The sequence below is a fragment of the Morone saxatilis genome, unplaced genomic scaffold (genome assembly GCF_004916995.1).
Source record: "Morone saxatilis isolate NCDOM2014 unplaced genomic scaffold, NCSU_SB_2.0 Contig5, whole genome shotgun sequence".
NCBI lineage: Eukaryota > Metazoa > Chordata > Actinopteri > Moronidae > Morone > Morone saxatilis.
In genome coordinates, this window is record NW_023340095.1 from 22,169,368 (window position 1) to 22,182,284 (window position 12,917).

General features: G+C 40.5%; 1 protein-coding gene across 3 annotated transcripts in view; it reads left to right on the top strand.

Annotated features, from left to right (window-relative positions):
- tbx15 (T-box transcription factor 15) overlaps positions 1-12,917 on the top strand; it is a 42,635-nt gene that overhangs the window by 4,422 nt on the left and 25,296 nt on the right. For all 3 annotated transcript variants that reach the window (XM_035676158.1, XM_035676161.1, XM_035676159.1), the window contains 2 exons: positions 3,529-3,736; positions 7,386-7,487. In XM_035676158.1, the coding sequence (XP_035532051.1) occupies positions 3,529-3,736; positions 7,386-7,487 (310 nt within the window). The remainder of the gene's footprint in view (positions 1-3,528; positions 3,737-7,385; positions 7,488-12,917) is intronic.

The window sequence follows — 12,917 nt, forward strand, 5'->3', positions numbered from 1 at the left end:
TTCTGAAATATTTTCCTTTACGTGTGCATTAAGTTCAGGCCCTCTCCAGCTGTGTGGAGCTGATGTGAACTGTGACACAGAGAACAATTGATGTGCAGCACTGACTTGATTCAATTCAGACCAATTAGTGGCCAACTATGGATGTCAGCCTCATTTTAATGAGGCTTGGCATGAGCTGATTGGGAGCCCTTAACCGCAAGATACAGGGCGCGAGTCTGTGTGTATACACTCTGTTTGTGTGTGTGTTTGTTTGTGTAACCACAGCAGATGGCAGGGCAGCGTTTTGCTGAGGGGGCAAATTTTTGTTCATCAATAAACGTCAGTTTTTATTCATTCAGCTTGAAAAATAACTAAAGCAAAGCTTCGGTTTAGAAACTGCTGTGTGACACTGGACCGTGTTTGCTGTTATGATATTTTTTGACAACTTTATTCTCAATGTTTGAACTTTGGCCCGATGTGTGAGTCTACACATATACAAAAACTTGTATGTATATAGCAGTTACATGTTCTGGTGTGTTTGTCTGTTTGCCTACATCCAGCTCCTGGTTTAGACCTGTGTGTGTGTGTGGTTGGTGAGTGGCAGAGGACAGGTCCTTCAGCCTGATGACAGGGCGTGCGGGCGGAGTCGACAGGCTCCTGCTTGGGTTGCCGTTTCCCTCCACTGCATCTCGGAGGCGTTCCTGCCAAATTATCTTATTTAGTCGGCCGCTTTTTGCTCTCTGGAATGCGTCTGTTTTCTCTGAAGCCTCCGTTTCACACACTAACATCCACTTCTAGATGCCTATAGTAGATATGGGGTTACTCAATGTGGCTTTTCAGGCTGTGTTTGATGCACATATTCAAGTAGATTTCAGTTTGGGTGCCAGAAAACTCAAATTTTCTATGTAGTGTCAAATGTTGTTCCTGTCAAAGATAGCAGCAGCTGCGTTTTTATATTTAAACTCTTCAGGCTAATGACTAATGAATTTTAGATTTATCTCCTTGTGCAGGTACACAGACTAATTTTAGGCTGTTAAATGATAAATTCTTCGCAATTACTGAACATCAGATGAAATAAAAATATAACATCATGAAGCCTGAAATTAAGAAGATTAACCACCCAAGTCCAGTTTACAGCACTACGGCTTTGTTGGGAGTCAGTTTGTGCAAAGCAGCTTGAGGCTGAGATAATCTGAGCCGGGTGGCCTTGTCAGTGCGGTAGACAGTATTATTTATTTATTTGTTTATTTGTAAGGGACACTACAAAAAACATTGTAACAGATTACAGTAATGACACCCATGTGTTGCATATAGGATTCATTACAACCCCTGACCCTGGTTAGGCTTTTCTGCTTAAAAAGGTCATACTGTAACACATGATCAATACCAGAAGTACATTAGTTAAATTGAAAACACAATGAATAGGTACATTCTCATACAATATTTACGTCAAATTACAATAATTTTGAATGTGTGTGTTAGCATGTGTGTATGTTCCCTAGTCCATTGCAATATTAGTGTATAGGGGTGTGTATGTCTGTGTTCATGCATGCAGGCAGTCTTTATGAGTATGTATGTGTGTTTATCTAGTGATCAGAGATGAGTGAACCTTTTCATTTAACGTTTTCAGATCAGTTAAGAGCATTCCAAACATGTTGTCCTTTTAGACACTTGTATGAGTAGATAAACGTAGAACATAATTAGAACAATTTATAAAAACATCCAATGTTCAGTAAAACTTGGGAATATAAAAAACACAGGTGTAAAACAAGGTTGCAATATTAGTCCAACTCTTTTTAATATATACTGTGTATACCCAGTATGTGCTGTCTGTCTGCAGTATATAAATTAATCCCCAGAACAATCAGATATCCCTGTTCTCCCTCCATTGAATACTCAAATTAATTGCCTTATATTGGCCCCATCTGAAGATTACATTACAGCAGTGCAGGCTATTAGTTCCCCACCCTCTCTTCGTCCACATACACTAGCAGTATGTGTAATAAGTGTTTTTATAGAGAGTGAGGGGGCAGCTGACTGACTGATTGGCTGGCTGAGTGTGTATCTGCATGCAGTTAAAAGGAGAGGAAGGGGAGAGTAATCGTGTGTGACAGTCCTCACTGGCTGCAGTGACACTGGACGGATCTCCCAAGAAGATGATGGAAAGTCTGTCTCTGTCTTTCTGTGGTCATTAGCCCTCCACCCCTTCTATCCTCCTCCCCCTCCCCCTTCCCCCCCTTCCTCCCTCCATTCTTCCTATCTCCATCCCTCCTCTCCGTATGTTCTTGTTTCCAGCAGGGGTTGGCTCGGGCCTGCGCTGCGGCGGTTTTTTCGCCTGGGACGCTGTCCAGTCTCTCAGCAGCTCTGCATTTGCATAGCCATATTTGTGTGCCCTTAGCCTGCCAAGTCAACCTCCTCGTGTCAGGGCCCTCAATAAATAATACATTATTAGATTCTTTTCTATTTTTTGGGTGGTGGCGGGGGTGTTGGAGGGGGTGAAGGATATTCAGCTATAAACTATTTCTGAGAAAAGTGAAATGAGAGATAGCATGTGGTGATCTTATGGGATTTTTATTCGGGTAAAGTGCAGTTTTGAGGTGTTGAGCATTAAAGTTTTTACATCCCAGCTGGAAAAACCATGTTGCATTTTGATATTTAACCCAAAAAGGTTTGGTTTAATAATAATAATAATAATAATAATAATATCATCACACATGTGTTAAGTAACATTTAAAGGTCAGAGTCAAGTAGAAGAATTCTTTTTTGAGAAATTCTTTAGTGGAAGTGGATTTTGATATTTAAAAAGGTTATTATTAATTGTCAAAAAGAACATAATCTAATTTACTGTTTCTCTTGCAAGAACTGGTTCAGTTTGGGTTTTTGAGAGATTAAATAAAGGAATGCAGAACAGTGGAAATGGACAAAAAACCAACCTTCTGATGATTTATGACTCTTGCAGAGTTTTGATTGTCAGATGTTCCTGTTATTTTGTCCACCCTGCCATGGCCTGCAACGTTAGGCTGTTGGATTAGAATAAAGTGAATGTAAAGGAGGCTGAGGTCATCCTGGTCGTGTCTATGTGTTGGAGGCTCAGGCAGATGGAAAGCTTTCCTGTAGGTCTGGATCTGTTTCAGGATGGAGGGAACGTTTCTATCTGCTCTAACGTTGTGACGGCGTTGATGACTCTGAATGCTTAGTCTGTTAAACCTGGTCCAGAAGAAGCACTTGAGGGGAAACTTCATTTGCAGAACGCTTCCCATCGGAATTCGTCATTGTGTGGCCCGATGTTAAATTTAATATTTTCTACATCGCATTTCAAAGGCTTTACGCAGCATTTATTCTGCTTTTGACATAAACCCAGAACTCCATGAAGAGTCGAGCCAGTGAGCCAGACTCGGCCGCCTCACTCCAGGCTGCAGACGGCAGGTGATTTGGAGACAGCGGAGAGAACCGCTGCACTTTCTCGCCGTGCCAAGTTTCCTGCGTAAAGCCTATTAATTCCACTGTTTCTGAGCTGCCTTCTCATCATCTTCCTCATTTTCCCTTCAGACTCGGAGGCGAGTCCCGGCTCGGACGGAGAGGGTCTGGCCGAACGGACGTCGTGCTCCTTCAGCTCACCTGACGACCTGGCCCCCGGCCCCTGCGAACCGTCGCCCCCGGCCTCCATGGAGGAGATCCAGGTGGAGCTGCAGTGCGCAGACCTGTGGAAGCGCTTCCATGATATCGGCACCGAGATGATCATCACCAAGGCGGGCAGGTAGGCCGGACACACACACTAACATATATATATATATATACACATATATATATATAAATATACACACACCCTCAGCTGCTGGAACTAGCGCAGAAGGTCTACGTGCAGCTCTGTGGCGGACTCATGGCGCAGACAGGCTGTGCGTAAAAGGCCATTTGCGAACTTTTACACGCAAAAAAGTTTTTTTTTCACTTTTAGCGAGGTCAAACAGCCATTGCGTTATGGATTATTTTCTTTAATAACATTATTCATATTAATTATGAGGTCAGATTACGACAATTTAAGTCGTCACACACAAACTTAAAATGTATCAACGGACCGGCCCACAAATGCGTCCTTATTAAAACACACACACACACACACACACCTCTGAGCTCTGTTTGCAGGGTGTTAATGTGTTGCACATGCAGGCCGCTCTGTTGCGTCCAGGCCTTCGTGACGCGGCAGGTTATTCCTGATGTCGGAGAATAAGGAGAGCCGGTTCTAATTAATCTCTCTGTAACATGTTCCGGGTTTTTGCTCTCTCGGGCTAACGGTCCAAACCCAGAGAGCAAGCGCAGGAGTTGACCTGCGGAATCCTGCAGGAAACCCCTTTCCCCGCAGTCTGCTTCGTTCCCCCCGCGCCTGCAGCACCGCACATTTCCCTCCTGTTCACATCACTCGTCATGACTGACACCAGGCTTAATGCTGCTTGAACTTTACGACAAATGTCTAACATAACAAGATCTTTATTAAAGCATTTGGTTCCGTGAGGTGAGATAATTCGTTATATTTTCCAACCAAAGTTAGCCTGGAGGAAAATGTTGATTATAGCGGGTGTATAGTCTTGGAACGTTTTCTAGAAAGTATCATGACAGAAGTGAAGAAGCACTGAGTGAATTCATGACTTAACACAGATGTTATTCTCTGTCTCCTGCTGGGACTACATATGTAGATGAGCTTATAGCCAACTCTGGTACAGCTAAGAAGCTGTGAACTGTCCCTGCCAAACAAACAAACAAACAAACAAATAAAATAATATAAAATAAGATAAGATAATATCTCATCTGTGTTTGGTTTGTAGTTAATAGGGAGGGACACTTAATAAGACCTATTTTTTTAATTTTTCTTTTTTTACAATTGACCTTTCTCTCAAAATTTTACTTTGAAAAGTTTAATAATGCGTTTAATGTGTGGAATATTTCTTCTTCTTGCAAAATGGCTACAAAATAATATCTGATATCAGCAAGGTTTATTTATCCAACACCTATTTCACACGCTATAGCGGAGAGTGGGCCTTAACGGACTAAGACTAAAAAAAACCACTACAGAATCATTTAATTGTATTTTCCCTGTTTTAAATAACCTTGGACCATTTATATATTTTAAACATGTAATTTGGTTTTGTTGCTGAAGAGAGTTTTTCTGCTGCGCAGCGTCACATGAGAGCACAGTTGTTTTTCAGTCCTTCCTCTCAGTTCAGACTGAAATAACGTGGCTCTCTCCCTCGTTATACACCGCACTCGGCTGTTTTTATGAATTGGGTTTAAATTGGTAATCAGCTCATAAATAGAGCAACAATCAGTTCGCGCTGAAGCGGGGTGAAGGCGGACGCGACCGTCGCCGTGTGTATTTCACGGCCTGCTCATAATAAGCTCATAAATCCCGAAGAGGAGGGAGGCAAGAGAACAGCCCTATTTTCTCATTAGGCAGGCCCCGATTTACGACCTCTAAATGAAAAGGGAAAAATGCCCCGTTTGAAGTGCAAAATGAAGAATTAAGCTGAAATGTCTCCGTCTCCACATACAGACCGTTAATATAGCTCTTTCCTTTTATTAGACCTATTGCATGAGCTGAAGTCTCAAGCTGCAGCTTCACCATGGGAGGAGGTGGTTGCTAAAAATACAACATGAATACAAATACATTTCTTTATATATAAATAACATTTCCATTTGGGCTATTTTAAAAATATCATGATAAAATAAGGAATATAACAACAGAATAATCCCTGAATAGTGGAGTGCAAAGGTCAGAGGTCAGAGTGGCATCATGTATGTATATGGAACAAAGTATCTGCCTTCACTAAAATGATGCAAATTAAGTTAAATAATTAGGCCTATTTGAAAAGAGCAAATGGTTTAGCCTACTTATAATTTTTTATATATATTTATTTACAAATTATAAACGTATTATATATATATATTTTTTTTTTTAAATCCAAGGAGTCACAGTAATGATAGAGAACTGATCAAGGCTCAGTATTGACGTTCTAGAAGCTTTTAACAATTTTAATGAAATAAACCTGACTATGTGTTCTGTATTAAAATACCAAACTCTGACCAAAAGCTGAATCTCCTCTAATTCAAACATGCTGAGAGTTTCCACTTTATAAGCTGCAAACTGCCATGATTGAAAGGATTTCAGTAAGTCTTCAGTTAAATAGCCAATCAGGACCAGTCAGCTTGAAACCGCCTGCACACAAATGTAGGAATCTAAAAACTTCTGCAGTGTTATATAAATATTTCTGTACTATCTCTTTTAATTTCCACAGTAGGATCCTTTCAACAGTCTGAATTTGTGTCTGCGTGCTGATTGATGGATTTACTGAGGGCTGCACAAACACCCCTGCATTTACATCCTTTGGGAGGTTGTTCACTTGAAGGAGGCTGACCCCTCCTCATTTCAGTAATTGAAGGCTGACAGAGCAGAGAGAGCTCTCTGTTCAAGGAGAAAAAAATATTTTAAAACGTGTTAAACTGATAAATGTTGATTTAGTGAATATCCTATATATCTTCAGTGATGAAGACACAGCTACAGTCTTATCCTTTATTGGTTAATTCAGTGGTTATGTGACAGTCTGCTGTGTAGCTTACGCTCAGATCTGAAAGGAGGTGTGCTCAGTGCTTTAGTGCACAAACAGTTACAATAATCAGCTTTAATAAAAATCAGGATGGCTCAGAGCGATGGATCTGCTGCAGCAGCATTTTTTGATTCTGACGGAGCTCCTGTTTTTGATCAAGTTGTAACACTTGTGGTGTTCCTTGTTCTTGTTTTGCGATCGAATGCTTTTTAGGGAGACCTGCTATAAAAAGACTTGTATGGAAGTATTTTCCATTGGCATTCATCCTTTACAATGTTGAATTAGTTTATATTTTTCTACACTGAAATACATATTAATCAAAAAATAAGTTGTGCACCAACTGTATGTGACTGTATATTTTTTTTACCCTCTCAGATCAGTAAGTTGGAGAAATAATTCATTCTTTGTATGTTCAAAAAGCCCTTTAAGAGCTTGCTTGAATAAAATAAGTTTAAGTAGTTTCAGGCTCCTCCTTTACCACAGCTACAGGAAACTAACATTAAATCAGAATCTTTACGTGATTTGAGTTATCTGTACGTATTTTTTAACTCTCCTGAATGAATTAAACACAGTTATGTATCAGACTTTTTTTTTTTTTTACCTCTGAATATGTGTCAATCTGCCATATAAAAGTTCATCAGTTGGGTTTCAGTGTCCTCGGCATGTCTAAATGCTGTTTTCGTAGAATTTTTGGCATTATTGTTCTGAAAATGTTATTCATCTCTCATCTCTCTCTAATTGATATAACAGAAGGAAAGGAGTAATACTCCATCACATTTATCAGTGTGTGTTGTTTTTTTTCCCCTTCAGGAGGATGTTTCCTGCCATGCGGGTGAAGATAGCAGGTCTGGACCCTCATCAGCAGTATTACATCGCCATGGACATCGTGCCTGTGGACAACAAGAGATACAGGTACCTACACACATACATGGGATGCCTGAGCTGACATATCAGTGTTGTCCAGAACAGAGGTTCCTCTCTGAACGCACTTACAGAAAACAGTGTAACCCCCTGACATCAAATTTAACTATCTTTGCACCTTTTTATTTATGTTCCTCGCCATTTTACTTCCCTTCCAAATGCGGAAATGTAATCCCAGAGTCTACCAAAGTGCTGCTAAAACCAAAATGATTTCATTCTTTTGGGTTTCGGTTGGGAGTTTAATGTCCCGTGATGGTCTGAATGCTGTTTCAGATGCTTCTCAGCCATGACAAGAATTAAACTGTGGAGAAAACGCTGAGTAACTGTATTTTTTCACGAGCACCAAAGAATGTCAAATTCACAGATGCTGCACAACAGCACAAAGGAACAGCTTTCGACCACTCCAGTCTGACAATAGCAGCCTCCAGAAATCCTTTTAAGAAATGCACAGCTGTACATAATATGCACAGTCATATCTGCAGCTACATTTTTGCCGCTGCTACAGCTGGACATACAACAGTATTTTCCTGGATGATTCTCAAATGTTGGGCCGAGCATAAACACATTGACCTAGTTGGATTGTTCTCATCTTCATGCCATTTCTCATGTTCGAGTCGTACGTAACAAGATTTGGACCTAGCAAAGATATTCCAGCCTTTTTTTATTCTTTCAGATTTCTCATAAGTACTACGAGAGGTGTTCCTGTCTTCTCCTTGGCAGTACACAGAATATACAGAAAGAGTAGTTGCTCCCATCATTTGCATCAGTGAAGTGAAGCGAATGTGATTAAAGTGTGCGTGTGCTGGAGGAAGGCTTGTATATGATGGATCTCTCTGGATATGCAATAAGACTGATATTCTGGCCCCACAGTACTAGTCCCTGAAGTCCGAGCCAGGGAGAGGAGATTGAAATGTATTCATCATCCTACTGGCTGAGCAGCAGAGCCAGAGGCTGCCTGCAAATAGGATAACGCTCAACATTCAGGTCTAATGACGGAAATCGGGGAAAAAAACAAGGGTCGAGATGGAAAGAAAATTTGCGATGCTGCGCATGTACCTGCTGCTGTAGTGGTTGAACTGTGGAGGTTTTATAAGCTTACTTTTATGGCTCAATATAATCTTTTCAGGTATTATGACAGAAATGAGGAAGTGAGATGAACATGATGGGAAAATGTGTGAAGTTTACCTGCATATTCAGTGGCAGAGTCTGGTTTTATGGATGCTGATGCAGATACAGGCTGTTACTGTGTGTGATGAAGTGATAATGTGGCAAATAACCCAGAGCCTGCCTCACTGCAGTTAAAATAGAGTTTGAGCAGTAAGAGCCTCTAAAAGCCGACGCTGCTGTTTATCTACCAAACCTGCCAGTAGACAGTTTTTGTTTAAAATGGATGGTTAAAACTCCTGTTACCCAAAGGTTTAGCAAAAATCACCCTTGAAGAAAAATGCTGCTATATTTTTGTTATTGTCAACAAATCCCATTCAAGGAGCAGTGTGTAGGATTTAGTGGCATCTAGCAGTTAAGTTGCAGATTGCAACTAACTGAAAATCGCTCATGTCTGTATCTGATGACCTAGGAATTAGAACGGGCTGTGAAATGTGTAGGAGAAACTACACGGGCCACAAAAACCGCAAAAGGAAAACAGGCATAAATAGTGCGTTTCTTGGGGACTATTTTCAGCTGTAGATTAGTACATATTTGGCAGTCTATAGAGTATTTAAGGCACCGGGAGGATGATGTATGTAAAATAAACTACAGTCCCAGTGTCCATCATAATGAAGGAACATGTGACCCAGTGCAACAGTGTGGCTCACTGATGTGCTTTTAGTTGTTTTTGGACAACAGTGGAACAACAATGTAATAAGATATGGGATTTTAAATGTAAAATATCACCAGATGTATCCATTATGTTCAAATGTAAGACACTTACATATAACCAATCTCATAATTCTAAATGAACTGAAAGCTGCTTTCACCCCAAAATTTGATTTACACAAATGTTTGTGATATGATATTTGTTTACATCTGTGATAAGCACCGCAGTGAAAGCAGCCTATATTCTATAAGGAATCAAAAAAATCAGTATCCAACAATGGTGCTCAGTGACACCTGATCAAACTATCCCTTAGAAACATATGTATCCTGAAAGGTCCAGTAGATAATTGACTGTATGAGCAGTAACATAGATACCCGTCTTTGAGCACAGTTGTGTAACAAGTTCTCTTGAGTTATGTGTGTGCGTGTGTTCTCAGTTGTGTATCAAGTGTATCAGTGGTGTTTTAAAGGCCTTTCTTGGCAGCTAGCAAGCATATTTTAAAGCAGAAAGTTCAATGACGTAAAACATGTTTACAGGGAATTAGTTTTTTGTTTTCGTGCATTGCTGTAAGTGAGTATGCCTAAAACAAAATCCTGTCATCTCAGAAGGAAATAGAGAAAAGGCTCTTCCCCCTTTTTATTGATTTATTTGTGACATAAACCGTGTTTGCCAGAAAGAGAGTCTGCATAGAAACAAACAATGAGTATAAGTGACCTCTGCTGTGTGTGCGTTTGAGTTGCGCTTCATATCGTTGTTTATTAATGTAAAGTTTTCCACCAGAGCGTGGCAGACGTTCTGCCCTGCCGCCTCTCCCCGCTCTACCACCAGCGAACCAAGACATCATGGAGGATTTTTAGAGGCCAGAAGGTCTTGTAAAATTAAATAGGATTTTCTTCCTGGCTGGGGAATTTACCACAGGCCTTTGCGAACTGAGCTGAGAGCTGTCACTGCTGTGTCTCACAGTCCTGGGGAGTTTGGGGTCTGGAAATACAGTCTTTATTGGAATCGACTCGCTTTACTTGGGCTCCCTGCCCCCCTCTTTAGCAACGTCTCATTGGTAGCGCGCTCATTAAATCTCCATATATTACGCTTCTTTTATGTGGACAGTCGCTTGGTTTGCTCCGAGCTCAAGCCGCTGAACGTGGAGCTGTCTGGCTCCTCAAACATACCTCATTCTTCAAACTGTGTGTCAGAGCGTGCTGCAGTACACACACACACACACACACACACACACAAATTCAAAAGGGATGAAACACACACAAACTAAAACTAAACCGACCCTATGCAGAAGTGAGTGCTGGAAAAAATACATTAAATTAAAAGATTTTTCATTTTTATCTATCTCTGTGAGGACATTTGGGCCTCACACACAAACATGTACAGGCATTAATGTTGCTATACACGTAAGGACAGTCCCTGAATACAATGCTGTCATTCCACAAACCTCTATCTCTGCTCTAACCTTAACCCTAACCCTAGCCTTAATCTGATCTTAAACCCAGCTTGTTAACATAAACCTTATCCTAAATCTAACCCCAACAGAGTTCAACATTAATGTTTTTTTAAAAGTAAATTTTTACTTGTCCACTATACAAATTGTTTTTTATTAGCTATTATCAAATAACAAACACATAGCTGGAGTTCCACCCGTGTCCTCTAATGCCACCCAGCTAAACTCCTGTTTCCAGGATAATTAAAATTCTCGCTTTGGCTTCTGCTCATAAACTTTGTCTTTATGCGCTGCCATTTTCTTGCAAGTTCCCTATTGGTACTGAGCATGTGCAACTCTCAACAGAGATGAGAAGGAAGCGAGATGTTCTCAGTCTTCTGCTACTTCCATCATCAGCTCCAGAAAATTATGTTTCATTATTTTTTACCACTTGCCCAATCAGGCTAGTGATTTGTTAGATTTACTAGCCAGACGTGGAATTTAACTTAATGTTAAGCCCTGCTTAATTTAATTTAAAACTGACCCTGTGTATTGGAACAATGCCAATCCCCTAATGTAAACCTAAGGAGTACTTTAAGGATTTTGGTCTTCATAAGTGCAGAAGCAGAAGAACACACAAACACACACCTGGGTACTCACACACAATTAATAATGCATTAAGTAAAAGGGGATAAAACACCACTGGGCCTTGTTATATTTGTGAGGGCAGTCAAACCCTAACCGTGACCCGATCCAACCCAAATTCTTAACATAAATCTACCCTGACCTTAACATAATCCTAATACCAAACTTCATCCAATAAACTCAGGTAGAAGTGACCATTAGAAGTATAGAGATCATACACACATACAGGTACCCACTTAACAATAAAAATACATTCTTAAAGGTATAAAAGACATAGAAACACAGCAGTGGGTATTTGTGTTACTATACAATCACCGAATACGATCACTTTTCTAACCCTAACCTAAACACGATTTTAAACCTAAAGCTGGAGATATACTTACTGCCACACATGCCGTGTTGCATTCATTTTCTGAGGACGTGCACAACCAATGGTCCAAACGGACGCTAGATATGTGAGGCAGCCATCATGCTTACGCGTACATGTACATAGTTAAAAGCAAGTATATTCAGCCTAAACCTAAAGCTAAACCAATTTTATCCTAACCATATTCTAATCTTAATGTAATAAATACCAATCCTTGTCTGAAACTGCTCTCTGAGGACTGGCAAAATCTCATAATTAATCTATCTTTGTGTGAGGACATTTGGTCCTAATAAGTATAAGAATTCAAGAACACACACACAAAGCTGCTGGTCTTCTCTGACAAACTCTGAGCCCACGCACCAGTCAACCCTGAATGGTAATTCAATAGCAATATTTACTCTGTCAGTACAGTAACCCAATATACAGTCTGGGTTTGCCAAGTGTGTAAATGTATGCGTGTGTTTTTATGTGCATGCCTGCCTGTGTTACAGTATATGTGTGATGAGCTGAGAACACACACACATTCACACATACACTGACACATAACCTGCTTTTTGCTTTCTGATTGGCGTGTGTCTCTCTATGTGTGTGTGTTATGTCCAAACATGTGTGTGTGTGTAATTGTGTGTATGTGAGAGAAAGATAGAGAGAATTAGACTATGCATGCATTGCAGCTCGGTTTTGTCAGCTGTGTGGTTTGGTGTTGGCTGAGAAGGGAAAGGACCCCCTCCTCCCCTCACCCCCATCTGTCCAGTAAGAGTGTCACATAAAGTCCAGTCTTTATTGATCATGCTGGTGCCAGATGGCAGATTTATGGAAGATGAAAGCGGGGGGACTAATCAGATTTCCAGTCCTGTTTGGGGCTAAAGTTTCCTCGTTCCTTAACACTTTCCCTGCTACACCGAGCGTAACCCTAAACAGCACTCCAAACAGGAAATTACAGAAACGCCTGGCACCCTCTCTGGGTGTATATGTGTGTGTGTGTGTGTGTGTGCTAAGGTCAAAAGTCAAAGCTGTGTGCTTGGTATTAGATATAGAGAGAGACAGATAGCAGATAACAGATAGTTAAGTGCAAAGACATTATCTTATAAATAAATGCCTATTTTATATCTCTGTGTCTGAGTTATAGCACTAGTTTCCGCATCAAAGGTCCAGTGTGTAACA